This window comes from Colobus angolensis, unplaced genomic scaffold (assembly GCF_000951035.1).
Source record: "Colobus angolensis palliatus isolate OR3802 unplaced genomic scaffold, Cang.pa_1.0 Scaffold68, whole genome shotgun sequence".
NCBI classification, from domain to species: Eukaryota; Metazoa; Chordata; class Mammalia; order Primates; family Cercopithecidae; genus Colobus; species Colobus angolensis.
In genome coordinates, this window is record NW_012120487.1 from 4,284,505 (window position 1) to 4,303,758 (window position 19,254).

Genomic DNA, 19,254 nt, shown 5'->3' on the forward strand with positions numbered 1-19,254 from the left:
CCCTGCTCCGACAGGTGAGAGCCCGGCGCCCTCTGCGCAGACACCGCCCGGGCCGGGGAGCTCGCGCCCTCCTCACACGTCCCCACCTATTTGGCGCTAGAAGTTCTCCGGGACCTGAGGTCCACTTTACTGTCACTTCCCCTCCCCACAGCTCCTGCTCCGAAGCGGCCCCCACCTGAGCCGTCACCATGCTCCCGCATTAATTAGGGCATTGGTGCAGACAAAGACAGCCCCCAGAGCCAGGCCTGGATTTTAATCCCACCATCTTGCCCACTGAGTGACTGCAGGAGACCAGAAGGCGGGAAAAACGCGGTTTAGCAGTCACCGCTAGCTGGCAGTTCACACTGCCTTCTCAAATGATCCCCATAATTGCTATTTTATAGATGGGAAAACTGAGACATGCGGTTCATTTGATTCACGCATGGTCACTCACCTAGTAAGTGGCAAGCTAGGCCTGGAATCCATCCCTCCTGAATCCAAAGCCAACACTCTGGCCCCTTCCCCACTTGGCCCCCTCTCCCTGGCATTCCCAGTGCTTGTGTGGGGGTCACCCACAACACTCCCCAAATGTCCACTGTGCACCGAGCCCAGAGGCGAGTGTCTCCACCTGACCTGATCTTCTGGCAGAGAGAGCCACTGGCCCATGAAGAGTTAACCAGCCACCACCTCCTGGCTCCAGATGCTGCTCTTAACCATGACTCATCAGAGCATGTGGCTGCCATTAGAGCTGTCCCTTGACAAAGGAAGGGACAGAAGTAAGGAAGGACTGTAGCTCCCCTGGAGCAACCATGACCTCGAGGACGCCAGAAGAAGAAGCAGAAGGGGACAGCCTGCAGAAGCAACCACGGTGGGGACAGGACTTGCACCAGATCCCAGGGGAGCCAGGCAGTTTGGGCTTGGTGGTAGCTGCTTAAATCTAAGCAGGCTGCCTGGAAAGGCAGTGAAGTCCCATCCTGCCCATTTGTGAGCAGCGGCCAGGTGCTCATTTGCAAGAATCATCCCATCTCTGGGAGTCTCATATACAGGCACGAAAAAGATAATTAACTACTAGAAGTAAGCTATGATGACATCCACCAGCAACTATAAAGAATTCAGACAAGGGGAGAGCCTGGGGAGCTTCCTGGAAGAGGTGTTGACAGAACTGAGCCTTGAAGTTTATATTATTTAAACAAACTGAAGTCGTGGAGAGGGTGTACCAGATCCGGGAGCAGCATGGATGAAGGCATGGAGGTGGGAAAGGGTGAGGATGGTGAGGCCACCAGCAGTACGTGTAAAGAGGGTGATGAGGCTGGGGCCCCTATCGCATGCCATGCACTTTCAAATCTCTAGGCATTCAAACATGCTGTTCCTTCTGTGTGGAACACACCTTCCTCCTTTGTCACTTGTTAGTCGTTCGTGTAACCGGGAGTGGATCCAGAAGCTTACAATGGGGAGGCCACTGTTCAAAAAAAAAATACAAATTTACCAATACAGGTTGAGCATTCCTAATTTGAAAAACTGAAATCCAGAATGCTCCAAAATTTGAAGCTTTTTTTTTTTCTCTTTTTTTTTGAGACAGAGTCTCACTGTGTTGTCCAGGCTGGAGTGCAGTGGCACGATCTCGTGATCTCGGCTCACCACAACCTCCATCTCCAGGGTTGAAGTGATTCTCATCTCACACCCTCCCGAGTAGCTGAGATTACAGGGATGTGCCACCATGCCCAGCTGATTTTTGTATTTTTAGTAGAGACAGGGTTTTGCCCTGTTGGCCAGGCTGGTCTCAAACTCTGGACCTCAAGTGATCCGCCTACCTTGGCCTCCCACAGTGGAATTACAGGCGTAAACCACCACACCCAGGCTGAAACTTGAAGCTTTTTCAGCACTGTAGTTGGAGACTGCAGGCCTGCCATGTTTGCTGTGCTGTTGTCACAGCGGCCACAGGCATTCTACTGATGCTCACGTGCTGCTGAGTTACCCTGAACACTTTATTTTTTCACTGCATTAATGGCATGTTATATTTTTATTGTTAAGTACTTATGTGTGAATAAGGGTAAAAAAATGCTTATTGGGAGCACATAAATTCAGAGTCAAAAATGATGGTGATGCCAAATAATCACAGGTTGTCCACATGGGTGACTGAGAGAGTGACACTTCTGTTTTCTGATGGTTCAGTGTACACAAACTTTGTTTCATGCACAAAATTACTAACAATATTGTATAAAATTACCTTTAGGCGGCCGGACACGGTGGCTCATGCCTGTAATCCTAGCACTTTGGGAGGCCGAGGCGGGCAGATCACCTGAGGTCAGGAGTTCGAGACCAGCCTGACCAACATGGAGAAACCCATCTCTACTAAAAATACAAAATTAGCCAGGCGTGGTGGCACATGCCTCTGATCCCAGCTACTCGGGAAGCTGAGGCAGGAGAATCGCTTGAACCCAGAATGCGAAGGTTACAATGAGCCGAGATCACGCCATTGCACTCCTGCCTGGGCAACAAGAGCAAAACTCTGTCCCCCCGCCGCCAAAAAAAAAATTACCATTAGGTTATGTGTGTAAGGTGTACATGAAACACAAATGAATTTCATGTTTAGGCTTGGATCCCATCCCCGGGATAATTCATTATGCATGTGCAAATATTCCAAAATCCATAAAAATCCAAAAATTGAAACACTTCTGGTCCAGAGCATTTTGGGTTAGGGATAGTCAGCCTGTATAAAATTGCCAGGGTTCCCCCAGAGCCTTGGAAGGGGCCAGGTAAATGAGGAATCCTGAAACTATAAGCTGTATTAGCTCTAAGGTAAACCTTTACTGTATTTGACCAACATTTGTTGACATTTTGCCATATGCCAAAACTCCTCCTCATCCTGCAGGTTTCAGTTCAGATGTCACCTCTTCCAGGAAGCCCTCCCTCCATTGACGGGTCAGGGGCTCCCTGTGCACCCACCGCCCTAACCCCCTCTGACCTACCTTAATCACCCTGGGCTGTCCCTGTCTGTGTGTGGTATGCGTGTTTGAGGTGGTGGGGAGCGAGGAGTGAGGTTTGTGTATGACTTTCTGCTTCTGGAGGGTAGGGCCTGGTCTGATTCATCTCTGTGTCTCAGGCCTGACCTCAGGTACCTGACTAGTCACCAGACACTAATGCGGGGCCTAGCACTTTACAGTTTTCCTCTGAGGTTATTATAACACTGGCTGACACACATCAAAGGCTTTTTACATGCTACACATGGTGTTCAGTGTATACCATGGATCATCTTGTTTAATTTTCACTTTACCACCTCTCTGAGCCTCAGTTTCCTCATCAGTAAAATGGAAATAATATTGCCGACTTCCAAGGTTGCTCTGAGTATTAAGAATTCATATATAAGCTGAGCACGGTGGCTCACACCTGTAATCCCAGCACTTTAGGAGGCCAAAGCAGGCGGACTGCATGAGCCCAGGAGTTTGAGACCAGCCTGGGCAACATGGTGAGACCGTGTTTCTACAAAAAAAAAAAAAAAAAAAGCCACGCCGGGTGTGGTGGCTCATGCCTGTGATCCCAGCAGTTTGGGAGGCTGAGGTGAGTGGATCACCTGAGGTCAGGAGTTCAAGACCAGCCTGACCAACATGGAGAAACCCTGACTCTACTAAAAATACAAAATTGGCTAGGCATGGTGGTACATGCCTGTAATCCCAGCTACTTGGAAGGCTGAGGCAGAAGAATCGCTTGAACCCGGGAGGTGGAGGTTGCAGTGAGTCAAGATAGCACCATTGCACTCCAGCCTGGGCAACAAGAGTGAAATTCCATCTCAGAAAAAAAAAAGCCCGGCATGGGGTACGCAGTCCCAGCTACTCCAGAGTCTGAGGCAGGAGGATCAATTGAGCACAGGAGGTTGAGGCTGCAGTGAGCCGTGATGGTGCCACTGCACTCCAGCCTGTGTAACAGAGCAAGACCCTGTCTCAAAAAAAAAATAAAGAAAATAGCAGAGTGCTATATAAATGCCCTGGTGATGGTTGTGGTGTACCACTAGACACTACTTTCCTCCCCATTTCACAGATGAAAAATGAGCTCAGTAAGGGAAGCAGAAGAGCTGCCTTTAGAGCTGGAACTCTCCGCACACCACCACAGGGACAGTGATGCTGGAGCCACTCACCTGGTGAGTCAGCACATCAGAGTGGCCCACCCCTCAGGAGGGCCCCACCCAGGCCATTCCCAGCCCCCAGGAGCTCTGGCTCAGCCCCAGTGCAGGGGGGTCTGTGAGTCACCATCACCATTTCTGCCTCCCCAACTCAGGTGACCTTACTTGGATCACCTGTGTGTCCCCACCTTGAGGCGATGGGAGAGCATCCTGAGTCCTGGGTGCCTTCCTCCTGTCAGGAGACCTGTTTCCTGGTACGTTACACCTGGGAGATACCAGGCCTGCTTTTCTCCCTCGTTTCCTCCCCAACATGCAAGAACAAATCACCAGTGTCACCACACCTCTCAATGGCCCTGAGAACCTTCACAGACTGCTTTCACCCGTGCCATTGTCAACTTAAGAAGGCCCTTAATATGGCCGGGCACAGTGGCTCACGCCTGTAATTCCAGCACTTTGGGAGGCTGAGATGGGCAGATCACTTGAGGTCAAGAGTTCAAGAACAGCCTGGCCAACATGGTGAAACCCCGTCTCTACTAAAAATACAAAAAAAATTAGCCAGTGGTGGTGGTGGACACCTGTAATCCCAGCTACTCAGGAGGCTGAGGCTTGAACCCAGGAGGTGGAGAGTTTGCAGTGAGCCGAGATCACACCATTGCACTCCAGCCTGGACGACAGAGAGAAACTCTTGTCTAAAAAAAAAAAAAAAAAGAAGGCCCTTAATAAATACCTATTAAGTGAGACCTCAGAATGCCCTAGAAAGTTTGTAATAGCATCACCTCCCATACTACAGATGAGAAAATAGAGGCTTAGATCAACATCTAGCCATAGCTCGAACCCAGGTCTTGATTCCTTATTCTCTAGGGAAAAGGGGAAGAGGAGAAGAAAGGAGGGGTGTTTTAAGTGGGAGAGGTCATAGAAATGGGGGATGCAAGTGGTGACACATGATACCATTGTTGTAGAAAGAGCTTAAGCCATGAAGTCAGCTCTGCCTGTACCTCTCAGAACCTCAGTTTTCCCATCTGTAAACCTGGGATAATAATTATACCAAACTCTCAGGGATGCTGTGCGGATTACTGAGCATTATTTGGGTGACTCCTTCCCCCTTCTCAGCATCCATCCCAGCCTCTTCCTCCAGGCCTTTCCCTGGCATGAAGTGCCCCTCCCCAACACCTGCAGCCTCTGCCAGCCCAGATCCCCCCTCTTCAGACTCTAGAACCCTTCCTCTCCCTCTGAACTAGTGACTATAAAGCAGGTTTTCTTAAAGTGAGTGAGCCCCACCCTCGCAGGTTACAGGCTTGGGCTTGTTAGCAATTCGCCAGTGAACAGGCCCATCAACAAAGGGCCTTCGGAGGGCTGTGACAGTGACAGATCTTAAATATTTTCTGGCAAGGGCCTTTAAGGAAGGATCTATTCCTGCTCCTTGGGCAGGCATGGACTCTGCCCCCTACTAGCTATGTGACCATTTGCAAGTCACTGCCTCATTCTGGGGCACTTCCTCTTCCCACCAGATATAAAGAGGAGAGAAATTTGGGCCAAGAATTCAAGGGCTCTCCCTGCTCTGAGGGTCTGTGTTCTAGGATCTGGGCTCTTCTACCCAAGTCTGGTCTCGGGGAGCTGCTGAGGGTAGGTCTAAGGAAGGAGCCTGGGTTAGCACAAGGGACCAAGAACAGCTCTAACTGAAAAAAGGGGTCAGAGCTCTAATGAGGGGTTTCCAGCATTGAGTGGCATCCTTTCAGGGGTCAGAACTTGGGATGCAGAGCCAAGAAGATCTGGATGGACTCCTGGCCCCACTATGTCCTAGCTGAGCAGTCCCAAGGAACTCTTCCAATTGGACAGTAGTTCAGAGAGCAGGTTTGAAAGCCAGGGCTTGCACCTGACACCCTGGGCCAGCAACCTCGTTTCTGAAATGGGGATGATGATGGCACCAACCTCATTAGGTTGTTGCAAGGATTAAATGAGCTACATATCTTTAGGGCATATGAGCTACCTGACACACTGCAGGTGGGAGTAGAAATTGGCTCCATCTGCCTGTAATCCCAGGACTTCGAGAGGCCAAGGCAGGAGGATTGCTTGAGGCCAGAAGTTGGAGACCAGCCTTGGCAACATAGTGAAACCCCTGTCTCTACAAAAAATAAAAACTTAGCTGGGCATGGTGGCACACACCCGTAGTCTGCTACTGTCTATTATCCACACAGCACCAGGCCCATTTGACCCTTAGGCCAGATCACATCACAACTCTGCTCAAAGCCCTGTAAAGGCTCCCCATGTTCCTCAGTGCAAAAACTAGTCTGTCTATGGCTCATGAGGCCCTGCACAATCTGTATACTCCCCTCATCTCCCGACATCATTTCCCTTTATTCCCACTCTTATTTCAGCCACACCGGCCTCCTTGCTCACCTGCAAATACGCCAGGCACATTCCTACTTCAGGCCCTTTGGACTCGCTATTCCCTCTGCCTGGAATGCTCTTCTCACACAATTCACTACTTCACCTTCTTCAGATCTCAGCTCAAATATCACCGTCTCTGTGAGGCCTTCCCTGACCATTCTGTTTGATACATTTTTTTCTGAGACGGAGTCTCACTCTGTCGCCCAGGCTGGAGTGCAGTGGCACAGTCATAGCTCATTGTAACCTCTGCCTCCCGGGTTCAAGTGATTCTCCTGCCTCAGCCTCCCGAGTAGCTGAGACTACAGGTGCCCCCCACCATGCACGGCTAATTTTTATATTTTTAATAGAGACTGGATTTCACCATGTCGGCCAGGCTGGTCCCAAACTCCTGACCTCAAATGATCTGCCCGCCTCAGCCTCCCAAAGTGCTGAGATTATAGGTGTGAGCCACGGCGCCCGGCCCCATTCTGTTTAAAGTTGAACCCCTGCCCCCATCCTCCCAGTTCTTCTGCCCTGCATTATTTTTCCACAGTGCTTGTTGTCATGTGACAGCTTTTTATTTTGCTTATTCATTTATTCTCCCTCTCCCCATTAAACTAAGTTCCACAGGCAGGGTTTTTGTTTGTTTGTTTTGAGTGGGGTCTCACTTTATTGCCCAGGCTGGTCTTGAACTCCTGGGTTCAAGTGATCCTCCCACCTCAGCCTCCTGAGTAGCTGAGACTCTAGGGACATGTGGTTGTGCCCAGCTTCATGAATTTTTTTGTTTTTGCATTACTATTTTGTTCTCTAATATATTTCCAGTGCCTAGAACAGTGCCTGGCTCAATAAAAAGGCTTGCTGCATAAAGTAATTTGCTAGAATACGGAAAAATATGAAGAAAGCAGAACACAAAATTAGCCACCTAATATTAAAAGGAAAACCCTGACATCTGTGCATGTTAGGAAGCATGAAGAGGTACTGAAGCCATTTCTGGGGGCGGTAGTACAATATAGTGCAGGGAATAGCATATTTGAATCTGAAGTTTGGCTTCTTCACTATAATCCAGGGCAACACTCTTCACCTCCTTGTGCCCAACTTTCCTCATCTATTAAAGTGGAGAAAACAAGGCTTCCCTGGTCAGAATTGTGTGGATTACAGATGATGCTGCATGTCACATGCTGGCTGTTAGGGCACAGTCAAAGGCAGGTCTCTTTCATTACAGATCACAGAGAAAGGGGAAGAGAACATTCTGGAGGCAGCAGGCAAGTTCAGAAGGTGTCCAGGGGAGAGGAGCTGGGGCTTGGAGGGAGCAGTGGCAAGCAAAGGAGGAGAGAAGGGTGCCCACCCGAGTGCAGCACTGTCAAGTGGAGATTTATCTTCCTTTTTTTTTTTTGAGACAGAGTCTTACTCTGTTGTCCAAGCTGTAGTGTAGTGGTGCAATCTTGGCTCACTGCAACCTCCAACTCCTGGTTTCAAATGATCCTCCCACCTCAGCCTCCCAAGTAGCTGAGATTATGGGCATGCACCACCACGCCTGGCTAATTTTTGTATTTTTAGTAGAGACAAGGTTTCACCATGTTGGCCAGGCTGGTCTTGAACTCCTGACCTCAAGTGATCCACCTGCCTTGGCCTCCCAAACTGCTGGGATTACAGGTGTGAGCCACCGCGCCCAACCTGATTTATCCTCTTTTGAGTGGCCTGTCCTGTGCTCAGGGACAGCCCTTTGGTATGCCTTTCAACCATCCAGATGTAAAGCAATTGCTCACATACTCATTTACTTAGCAGTTTCTTTCAGTCTGAGATTTAGCTACCGTATGTATCCGAGGAAGGATGTTTCTTAGCTTGAAATTAATTGAGTGGCAGCAGTGCTGCTTCTTGCAGGGTGTGGGTGCTGGTCAGAGCAGACCCTGTAAGAGGGAAGCTAAGGAGTAACACCTGAGGCTGCAGGAGGCAAAACAAATTTCACTCCCATGGGAAGAAAAGGAGCCAAAAGGAATGGAGTGTCTTAGCCCAGTTCCACGTGGATGGGGTCTCTGATGTCCTACCTAGTCCTAATATAATTGTCCTTCTGGCAGGGGGGTCATGGTGCAAAGGACCAGCCATTTATAGGGCAGGAAAGGATCTTACTTGAAAGTGGTAGATTTCTGCACTGCTGTTCACCTGGGAAAGACTGATCTATTATTTTATAGCCAATCTTAGCATAAGAAAGGAAGGCTTGGGAATCTTGGGCTAAGAGAAAAATTCCTCTTTTCTCCTGGGAAAGAAGATGTTGGAAGACACATTGGGCCCTCCCAGATGTGGAAGTTCTACAGGAAGTCTCCTTCCAGGATGGCTGAGGGGAGAGGGCCATAACATCATAAAATCATCTGTCCCTCACTCCTTGCTGCCTAAGGTGTTTTTAAAAATTAAAGCCTGAACAGGCATGGTGGCTCATGCCTATAATCCCAGCACTTTGGGAGGCTGAGGTGGGAGGATCACTTGAGGCCAGGAGTTCACGACCAGACTGGGCAACATGGTGAAACCCCATCTCTACCAAAATAAATTAACAAATAAATAGATAAGGTATAGCCTGACTGCAGTCGAGCTGCTGAAAAATTAAGGGAAGGGTCTGTCCCACCAATGGCATGGGGTTATTGCTATAGAGTGACAGTTTGCATCCCCTCAACATTCATGTGTGGAAATCCTTACGCCTAAGATGATGGTATTAGGAGGTGGGCCCTTTGGGAGGTGATTAGGCCATGGGTGCAGAGCCCTCATGAACGGGGTTGGTGCCCTTATAAAAGAAGTTCAAGAGAGACTCCTCGCCCCTTCTTCCATGTGAAGACGCAGCAAGAAAGCACCATCTACGAGCCAGAAAGCAGGCCCTCATCAGATACTGAATCTGCCTTGATCTGGGACTTCCCATCCTCCGGAACTGTGAGAAATACATTTCTGCTGTTTATGAGCTACCCAGTTTATGTTGTTTCATTATAGCAGCCTGAATGGGAACGAATTAAGAAAGGTGATCTTGCAAAGTGCCTCAGCGACCATTCCCCCACTAGGCCAGGGTGGTGGTGGCAGTCAGGGAGAGAATGGCTGTGTTTGGCAAGGCTACAACACAGAAGAGTGGTGGGTGGCACAGGCCCCCAGAGGGGCCATGAGGGACCTTTCGGTTTTCAGATCTCAGAACATCAAAAACAGCAGAGGACTCAGAGGAATGGGCAGGGTGCTCCAAATATATCATAATTTGGGTATGTCATGAAATTACAGCTTTAAGGTCTGCTCTGTGGTCACATTTGCTAAATGCTGCCCTCCTCCCGCATCACGCCCCCCTTCTCCTCCCCTCTTCTACAGCCCATTGGCTGAGTGAGGAGCCTCCTCCTACTTCACCCCACCTCTCAGGGAACAGTGATTGGTTGAAGGAAGCACTAGTCAGGGTAGTCTCCTGAGCTTTTTCAGACTAAAACTGGTGAAGCTCTTCTTCTTCTTCTTTTTTTTTTGAAATGGAGTCTCGCTGTCTCCAGGCTGAAGTGCAGTAGCTCGAGGATCACTGCAAGCTCCTCCGCCTCCCGGGTTCACGCCATTCTCCTGCCTCAGCCTCCCGAGTAGCTGGGACTATAGGCGCCCACCACCACGCCCGGCTAATTTTTTGTATTTTTAGTACAGACAGGGTTTCACCGTGTTAGCCAGGATGGTCTCGATCTGCTGACCTGGTGATCTGCCCACCTCGGCCTCCCAAAGTGCTGGGATTACAGGCATGAGCCACCGCGCCCAGCCTAGCCCTTCCTCTTATAATCATCACGTGCGCTGATATAGCAGTGTGCCAGGCAGTGCTTTAGGTAAACTAACTCATCCGATCCTCAAAACAATCCTGGGAGACGAGTCCTAACATTACCCCTATTTTACAGATGAGGAAACTGAGGCACGAGAAGCTAAACAGCCTGTCAAAAGTCATACTGCTAGAAAGTCTCAGAGTCAGGCTTCAAAACCAGCCTAAAGCCAGGCACAGTGGCTCACGCCTGTAATCCCAACACTTTGGGAGGCTGAGGTGGGCGGATCACTTGAGGTCAGGAGTTTGAGATCAGCCTGGCCAACATGGTGAAACCCCGTCTCTACTAAAAATACAAAATTATCCGGGCGAGGTGGTGCATGACTGTAATCCCAGCTACTCAGGAGGCTGAGGCAGGAGAACCCGGAAGGTGGAGGTTGCAGTGAGCTGAGATCGCACCATTGCATTCCAGCCTGGGTGACAAGCCTGTATGTATCTGAGGAAGGATGTCTCACAAAAAATAACACCTCCCCACCCCAGGCCTCCACACACACCAAGAAAACAAAACCAGCTTACATGGCTCCAGAGTACTTCTCACTGCTTTGATTTACCATCCCGGGACTTGAGCTTGGAAGTTGCTGGCAGCCATGCCTAGTACTGAGTGGAGAAGCAGGTGAGTGTTAGGAGAGAATGGAGCTGGCCACAGAGAGAAACTGCGTTGAGAGGCAGAAATCTTCAGGAAAGAACAAAGCAAACCAAGCACCTCAGATCACAGATTTGAAGAGGTTACAGGAAATGTGGCATGCTGGCAGAACTGAAGTTGCAACCCAAATCTGTTTCTCAATGACACCCAAAAGGACCTAAATGTTCCAAGTTTAAACCCCTCCATAACTGATAGTGGGACAAAGGTTGCTTGAATATCTTTCAAGGTCTTGTCATCAGGGATTGAGGATCTGAGGGACCACAATGTGCCTCTCACACTAGAGCCCTCTCCTACCCCTTACAGTCATCCTCAGCAACAGGGGGCAGAGCAGAGTCCTGGGATTAAAAGCTTCAAAGCTGTAAAACTTGGAATTTTAAATCACAGGTCTGGGAATCACAAATGCTACAACTTGCAGGATCTGAGAGTCACAGAGGTCAAAACTCAGCACCGGCCTCAAGTCCAAATTAATTCCCAAGGAAGAGACCCCAAAGCCACCCAAGGATTCCAGCCACCAAATTAGAAACTCCCAACCTAGAAGCATCTGAGAGCTCCTCCAGCTCAGGCTCAGGAGAATTCAGGCTCAAGAGCAGGAATTCTGACTAAAGCAGTCCTAGCAGGCCTCCAGCCTCCTAGACTGGGCCTCTCCAGTCTTGAGGAGGCCCCTCCCTCCCACAGCAGATCTGCCACTCAATTACTCTCTCCAAAGCAATCTGCCTGTCTGTATACTCCCTTGTAGTTTTGGTGCTGTCTCCTACCACGAGTGGGTGCTTCTACCATGACTTAGCTATGGTATGGCTAAGAAGGTCCTGATTCGTAGGCTGAGTAGGGGGTGGTCCCCACTGTAAGATGCATGGGCGTTAAGAATGGTCCACTTTCCTTTTCCCAGCAGTTCCCAGCTACCCAATCCTGGTGCCTGGAATCCCACAATTGACTCCCAAACCTTTCAGAATCCCCTCTGCTCAATGGAAATACCCTGGAAGGAAGATTACCTCATACCAGTACCGAGAGATTACCTCATACCAGAACACCGAATATGCCCCAGTGACTGTTAGGTCCTTTACAAATGACTTCAATAGATCTTTCCACAGCTCAGAGAGTAGCTATTATTTTACAGCTGAGGAAACTGAGGCTCACACAGATCAGACAATGAATCAACGTCAAAGAGCCAGTAAGTAAGCGGCAGAGCAGTGGTTGAGCACCCCTCCACATCTCCATCCCCCTGCCAAGTTCTTTGCCCTTGGCTATGCTGTGGGACACAGGGTGGTGTGGCGGGTGAGGGGTGAAGGTGGAGAGGTCACAGGTCCTGAGCTGGGATAATGGAGTCCCAGGTTTGAGCCTCGGGTGTGAGACCTTGTGTGGGCAACCAGGAGTTGTCCACACAAATTCTCTGGGTATTTGTGCCCAGCAAGTTCCGGCTGAAGTACAAAGGCGCATGTGCGCAGGCTCACAGTGCACTTCCTCACACAGGCCCATTGGGGGATGTGGAGGCCTCTGCTTGACCAGAGACCACCCCCACACCTTCTCCTCAGCCTGTCCATTCACTGCTTCTCAATTCTTCCTTCTTAGAGTCTGTCTCACATTCCCTCCATTCTCCTAACCCACACCTCAGCATCTCTCTCCTGGACCATCACGCCAGCCTCCCCTCTGCTCTCCCTGCACACTGAGAGGTGAGTAACATACACACACAGGAGACCCCAAAAGCTCCCAGGTGCTCACAGGATGATGCACAGCTGGATTCTCCCAGGCAGGGCAGGTCCTGGAAGGCAAGAAAGCCATGTGGCCCAGGGATCTCGTGCTCCTCAGAAATCATCCACTCATGTCCTCATCAAAACCGAAATGCACTCTGAGCCCCATTATGTGCTGTGCTCTGGGAACATGGGGACAAATGAGCCCTGTCCCCTTTCCATAAGTAGTGGAGAAACAGAAAAGGAAGAGGTGACAGTGATCCAGCATTGAAATGGTCTGTCCACAAAAATCCTTTCTCCATAGGACAGCATGGTCATCTTTAAATAAGTAAATGCCCTGCTAAAGCTCTCTAGTGGTTTACCACCACACAGTGAAACCTAAATTCCTGGTCCTGTTCGTTCTGGCCAGCCTGATTCCTGGGTCTCAGTGATCTTCCATCACTCGCCCTCCTTTCTTCTCAGACACAGCTCAGGCTTTGATGTGAGCTAACCTGCCTGCAATGCTTCAGCACTGCCAATGTTACTGTCCATCACATTATCTTATTGTACACCTCGCCCAGCATCCATTTCTGATGTTTACTTGTTTGTCTACTTGTTTATGTCTCTCTCCCACTAGAACCTGGTCGCTAAGAGCAGGACCTGTATGTCTGAAGTAACACCATACCTGCAGGGCCTAGTACAGTGCTGGCCCAGCACACCAGTCTCAACAATGTGTGCTGAAAGGCTGAATGAGAGCTGCCAAAGGGTGGTGGAGAGCCATGGAAGGGTTTTATTTTCTTTAATGTTTTTTCCTTTATTTATATATAGAGAGGGTCTTGCTATGTGTCCTAGGCTGCTCTCAAATTCCTGGGCTCAAGCGATCCTCCCGCTTGGCCTCCCAAAGTGTTGGGATTACAGGCATGAGCCACTATGCCTGGCCCATGGAAGGGTTTTAAAGTAGAAAATGGCTTGGTCTGGTTTGTGCTTTAGAAAGGATGTGTAGAAAGGGAGAGCCTGGAGGAGCTGGGGAAAGGGGCCTGATGCAATAGTCCAAGGAGAATAAACAGCTTTGAGAGACATTGGGAGGTAAAATCAACAGGACTTGTAGACGAGGGTGGGAGTAAGGTAGGGGGTGTCAGGGATGACTCCCTGGTTTCGGGCTTGGGCAACCATTCACTGACAAGGGGACACTGGAGGAGGAACAGGTTTGGGGCTTGCCAAGTTTGAGGTGTTCACAGGACAGTCAGATGGAGGTGTGGGGAGGACAGTTGCATTCCCCTCTCCCTGGCACAGCAGGGTGAACTTTAAAGATGTAAGTATGAAGGGGAGGGCTGAACCTCAGAAGATGTAAATATGCAGGGAGGGCTGAACCTCCGAAGAGAGGTCAGGCCTGTGGTCCCCTCTCACAGGAGCACAACTGGGGCCCACTAACTTATCCCGGAGGTAGGGCCAGCTAGGGAGATGGCTGACACACCCTGGAGGGCTCGTCTTGGAGGAGCTGGGGTGCACATAACTCACCCTGGACTGGGACTGGAACCCAGGAGTTCCCCCACCTGCTCCTCGGATGTGGACAACCCCTCAGGGACACAGCGCCCTGGCTTCATCTGTCCGGGCACACAGCGTGCCCACACTTGGCTCACGCAGACCTGGGGAGAACCAGGTGAGAGGATGGAGGGCTGAGCGCAGACGCCGCTGCCCACACCTGACCGCCAGCCCCGCCTGAGGTCCCGCTCACCGAGTTTGCCTTCGCAGGTGGCCCGCGTTTTGCGACACTGAGCGGCGCTCAGGTGGGACCGCGTCTACCCTCCCCAGTCCCCGCCCTGCTGGGGGCGAGGTGAGAAAGCAGGGGGCGCACGGCGCTGCCCCTCCCGGGCCTCCGGCCGACCTCCACGCCCAGCAGCCGCAAACCCTTTCCCCAGCTGTGCCCCTCAGCTGTTTCCCCGACCTCGGTTGGGTCTTCCGGCGGCCCCTTGGTCCCGTCCGCGCCTTCCGCCGAGTCCCCGCCCCTGCCCGGTACCTGCGGTCGCTTTTCCGGGAGGCCGCCTCCTTCCAGGTGGTCAGAAAGGCCATGGGCGCTGAGCGGGCTCAGACGGGGGCGCGGGCGGCCCCCCGCGGCTGCGGCGGCGGCAGTGGCAGCTACGGTGGCAGCACCTGGACGAGGCGGGCAGGGCGGGACCCGTGGCTCCTCCCCGCCCTGGACCGGCGCCTCCCTGCCCCAAAGTGGAAGGGCGTAGGTGTCCCTGGAGCAGGCCTGAGGTCCCCTAGGCAAGCCCACTCCCACCCAGGACCAGAAAGGACTCCGAACACTCCGAAACCCCTCACTGGGCACCGGGAGAAACGGAGCTCCAGGCTTTGTCCAAGGTCACAAGGGGGCCAGCGGCCGGTCTCCCACTCTGTCCAGATCCCAGCCTCCAAACTGAAGGGGCAGCACGATGGCCTTACCAGGGTCCCTGCGGGACATAGCAGCACCACCGACCCTGTTCCCTCCTCCCTACATGCAGAGCCAGTTTTGCTAGGGCCTCGCCTGAACGCGGTCATAGGCTCGGACTGAGTCAAATGCTAGGCACAGAGCACCAGCAGCAGGGGACTGATGGGCAGGGAAGTGGAGAGCAGCTGTCTGGGCCTGAGGGTGGAGGCTGCAGGCCAGGCCAGGCCCTGGAGTGACCCACTTCACCGACTTCTGAGTCCAGTCCCTCGTGGCAGGTTGGGGGACAGAGAAGAAAGAGCCACAGCTCCATCTCCATATTTTATCTTAGGCCGTGTACATTTTTGGTTTTTACTTTAAATTACCACCACCAAGCAGAATCAGCTCTGGAGCAAGGGGATCCCCCGGCATGCAGTCCAGGGGCTTTTATGGGAGGCCTAACTAAGGACACGGAGTAGGGGAGCACCCTGAGGAGGCATTTGAGAAGGCCTGCTCCAGCTCTAGTGTGAAGATTGGATTCAGGGACCCCTGGAGACTTAGCTCATCAGAGAAGGTGGGGGGTGGAACACAGGGCAGGGTGGTTAAGGCCCATTTTTGTTTCCTTCTGAGCTGGGTCTGTATCCTAGGTACTTGTGCAACACAAATCTTGTGTCCAATAAGTGGTGACTGGTTCTCACATGTCAGGTGTTCTCCCATGTGTCAAGCCCTGAGCCAGGCAGTTTATACCAGTTCTTATTTATCTACATCTTATTACATACTCACTTATCCCCATTTCACAGTTGATGAAACAGGTTCAGAGGGGTGAACGACCTTTCCTGAAACCAATTTGTGAAGTCAGGTCTTACACCCAGGCTTCTCTGCCCAATCTGGTATTTTCCTCCCACCCAGCCTATGAACCATGGGTGGGCTGAGCATGGAGCGGGAGACCTTGGGCAAAGCTGCCCAGAGGGCAGAGGCTCCAAGGACCATTTGGGCAATGTCTCTCACTCTTCCCCGGTAGGCAGCAGAGAACATGACCTTTCTCTCTTTCACTCATATCATGGTTTTTACAAATCAACAAGGGCCCGAGAATGCTGCTTATCTGATCACAAAGCTAGAGCTTCTAAATCTGTAAATTCCAGTTACAGTATGCCCAGGGATCCAAACCCCTTAGTCCAGAGCCTTGTCCAGCTTGGCCAGCACTAGGCACTTAGATAATAGCCAACTTTCTCCTGGGTTCATAGGCAAGAAGAGGCACAGGACCTCAGAAGCCAGACCTCCTACGGGTCCAGAGCCCAGTTTACTGTTAAAAGGATTAATCTCACCAAGCCTCTCAGCCCACAGCCAGCACGACTTCCACCAGGAAGCCATCCAGGATCTCCCCATTGGAGCAGTCTCTCCCTTTTCAGAGGTTACATTTTAATCTGTCTCCCTCACAGCATTTAGTATTACGTATTTTAAAATCCTTGGATAAGTTATTTACAATGGTATTTCAGATTTTTCTCTGAAGGTAGAGACAGTATCTCGTGTCTTCTACAGAGCCCAGCACTATTGCTGTACATAGTAGGTACTCAATGGTGAGTAAATAAAGAAGGAACTAATATCTATTAAGCTTCTACCCAGTGACAGGCACTATGCAGAGAGCCTTTACATGTCTACCTCTAATCTAGACAACTGTTTTAAGAATATCTGGGTCAGAAGTTTAGAAATGTTCCTAAGATCAAATCAGGAGCTGGAATTCAATCCCGGGGTTCGTAATCTTCAAGGCTTCTTTCTTCTTCCTCATCTGTTTAGAATTATGTTACTTGGGCACTATTTTAAACTCTTCACATGTGCCAACGCATTTAATCCTCAAAATAATCCTAACATGTATGTTCTTTTACAATCCCAATTTTATAGTTGAAAAAGTGAGGCAGAGAGGAATTAATTTGCTCAAGATCACACAAACTAGTTAAGTGGCAGAGCTAGAACTCAACACACAGCCCGACTTGAGGGTCTGTATCTTAACCCCAGCCCTAGCTTTCCTGCCACGCAAGTTATTAAGTGCACAAAGCATTTATGAGCCACTTTTTCAAGCTTATTTTGAATCATGTAATAAACCCAAGGTAGAACAGGTTTTATTCTTCCCATCCTCCCTTCCATTGGAGCCACACTGCTTAGGTTAAAATCTTGGCCCCACCACTAGGTATCCACACAACCAGGTAAGTTACTCCACCTCTTTGTGTCTGTTTTCTTATCAGTAAAATGAGGATAATAGCACCTATTACAACGGTTGTTTTAAGGATTAATGCAAGCAAAACAGAACAGTGCTGGACACATAGTGTTACCTGCACCTCCTATAGTGAAAGTTTTATCCAGAATCAGAGGGCAATGAAGGGTTCTATATAAATGAACTTCCAAGATAACTGAAGTTTATCTTCTTTATTCAGATTCACATTTTCCGAAAATGTATTGTTACCTCTTCTTTTTAAACATGGGCATGGCAGCTCTTAGTGAATATCTGCCATGTAACAGAAACCATGACTTTGTATCCATCATCTTTTTCAGTGTCTCGATCTATTGCCCAGTCTGGAGTGCAGTGGTGTGATCACAGCTCACTTGCAGCCTCGAACTCCTGGCTTCAAGTGATCCTCCCACCTCAGTCTCCTGAGTAGCTAGGACTTCAGGTGCATGTCACCATGCCTGGCTAATTTTTAAATATATATATACTTTTTTGTAGAGACAGAGTGTTGCTATGTTGTCGAGGCTGGTCTGGAACTTCTGGAATCAAGCAATCCTCCTGCCTGGGCCTCCCAAAATTCTGGGATTACAGGCATGAGCCACCACACCCAACCTGTATCTATCATCTTTAATCCTGGCAACAATCCTGTAAGGGAACTGTTATCCCTGAGGACCACAGAGGTTAACAGATTTACCCAAAAACACACAGCCAGGAAATGGTAAGACCAGAATTTAGGCCAATGTTCATAAAACTCCAAGGTCTGGATTCCCTCTACAAGGCCAGGAACTTGCTCAGGAAGCTGAGATGCATCAGGGTTTTCTTTTGCTTGTATGTGGTTAAGGCAGTATGCTACAAGGGAGCAAGGGTGGAGGGCTCCTAACCTGCTTCTACCCATTCTAGGTCCAGAGTTTTGATTCAATTAAGTACAGCCTCTACCCCATCCAGGTCTCTGTATGTCACAGTGCCTAGAAGGATCTTTAACTCATGTAGAGGCGCAAAATCTGGAGGAGAACAAATCAGGGTTGCCTTAGTCCTGACAAGTCCAATCATCATTAAAAGGCCCACAGGCTGAGCAAGCAGTTCAGTTCAGTCTCTCCCGTGTGTCTTACAGAGCCTCGGAGGGGTGTGGGGTCTCCTCTGTGCTCGATGAGGGCCTGGGTTGCTGAGTCTTGCACACCTGCTCTTAAGAGCAGTCCTTTGAGCATACGTAGCCGCAGAGAGCAAAAGGCAGTCCAGTGTGGTAGAAGAGTAAGTCTCACAGCAGAGGCATCTGGGTTGAAACCTGGCTTGTCCAGCTGTGAACCTTTCCTAGGTTGGGGTTTCTTGGCCAAATTGCTTCCATCTCTCTATACCTCATATTTTCTATTTAAGTGTCATAAGGAATAAATTATACATTTATTAAGAACCTTAGTGCCAGGCTCAGAGAAGGTCCCCAGTAAGTGTCAGCTTTTTCCCATTTCTTTTCCTTCCCACAAACTAACTCAATCAAGTTCTGACTCCAGAGGAAACAGGATGGAGAGGCTGTAACTAAGTCCTTAGGTCTTGGGCAGCTGCACACATTCTATACACTTAGTGCAGTGAGGAGAGAAAAATGGGTGAGGTCTTTCTGTAGTTTTCCCCACTCCCATGAGATAATCTTTTATATCATTCACCTGGATACATAACTTTAGGACTTACATTCCTTTGGAGAGATTATAAAAAATAAATGGCTTTCAAACATTTTGTCTTGTGACCTAGTACATATTCAATAATGAATTCTATTTCATGATTTTAAAAATGATGCTCATTAACATACTGAGAAATTTACATATAATGGATCAAAGCAAAGATATGCAAAGTCACCCTAAAGAGGCATTATAGTTACCCAACTAGTCAAACCAGACTGTAACCTGATTAAAGATATTAGTCTGAAAAATGCGTCCATGAGAGGGGCCCAGGCATCCCTGGCTGCAGAGATCAAGCGGTGCCTCAGAGGCAGGAGGTATCCAACCACCAGCAAGGGAGGAGTCATGTTCAACCAATTGTGGGCACTCCAAGTCCTGTGGCAACTT

At 49.8% G+C, this 19,254-nt stretch overlaps 1 protein-coding gene across 2 annotated transcripts in view; it reads right to left on the reverse strand.

Moving 5' to 3' along the window:
* TTC39A (tetratricopeptide repeat domain 39A) overlaps nt 1–14,721 on the reverse strand; it is a 58,440-nt gene extending 43,719 nt beyond the window's left edge. Inside the window, exons 1-2 of one of the 2 annotated variants that reach the window (XM_011926250.1) lie at nt 14,596–14,721; nt 12,599–12,670 (exon numbers count right to left, since the gene is read on the reverse strand). In XM_011926250.1, coding sequence (XP_011781640.1) covers nt 12,599–12,670; nt 14,596–14,648 — 125 coding nt within the window. In that variant the 5' untranslated portion in view covers nt 14,649–14,721. The remainder of the gene's footprint in view (nt 1–12,598; nt 12,671–14,595) is intronic. The other variant, XM_011926252.1, reaches the window with a different exon arrangement.
* Nucleotides 14,722–19,254: the final 4,533 nt, after the last annotated feature.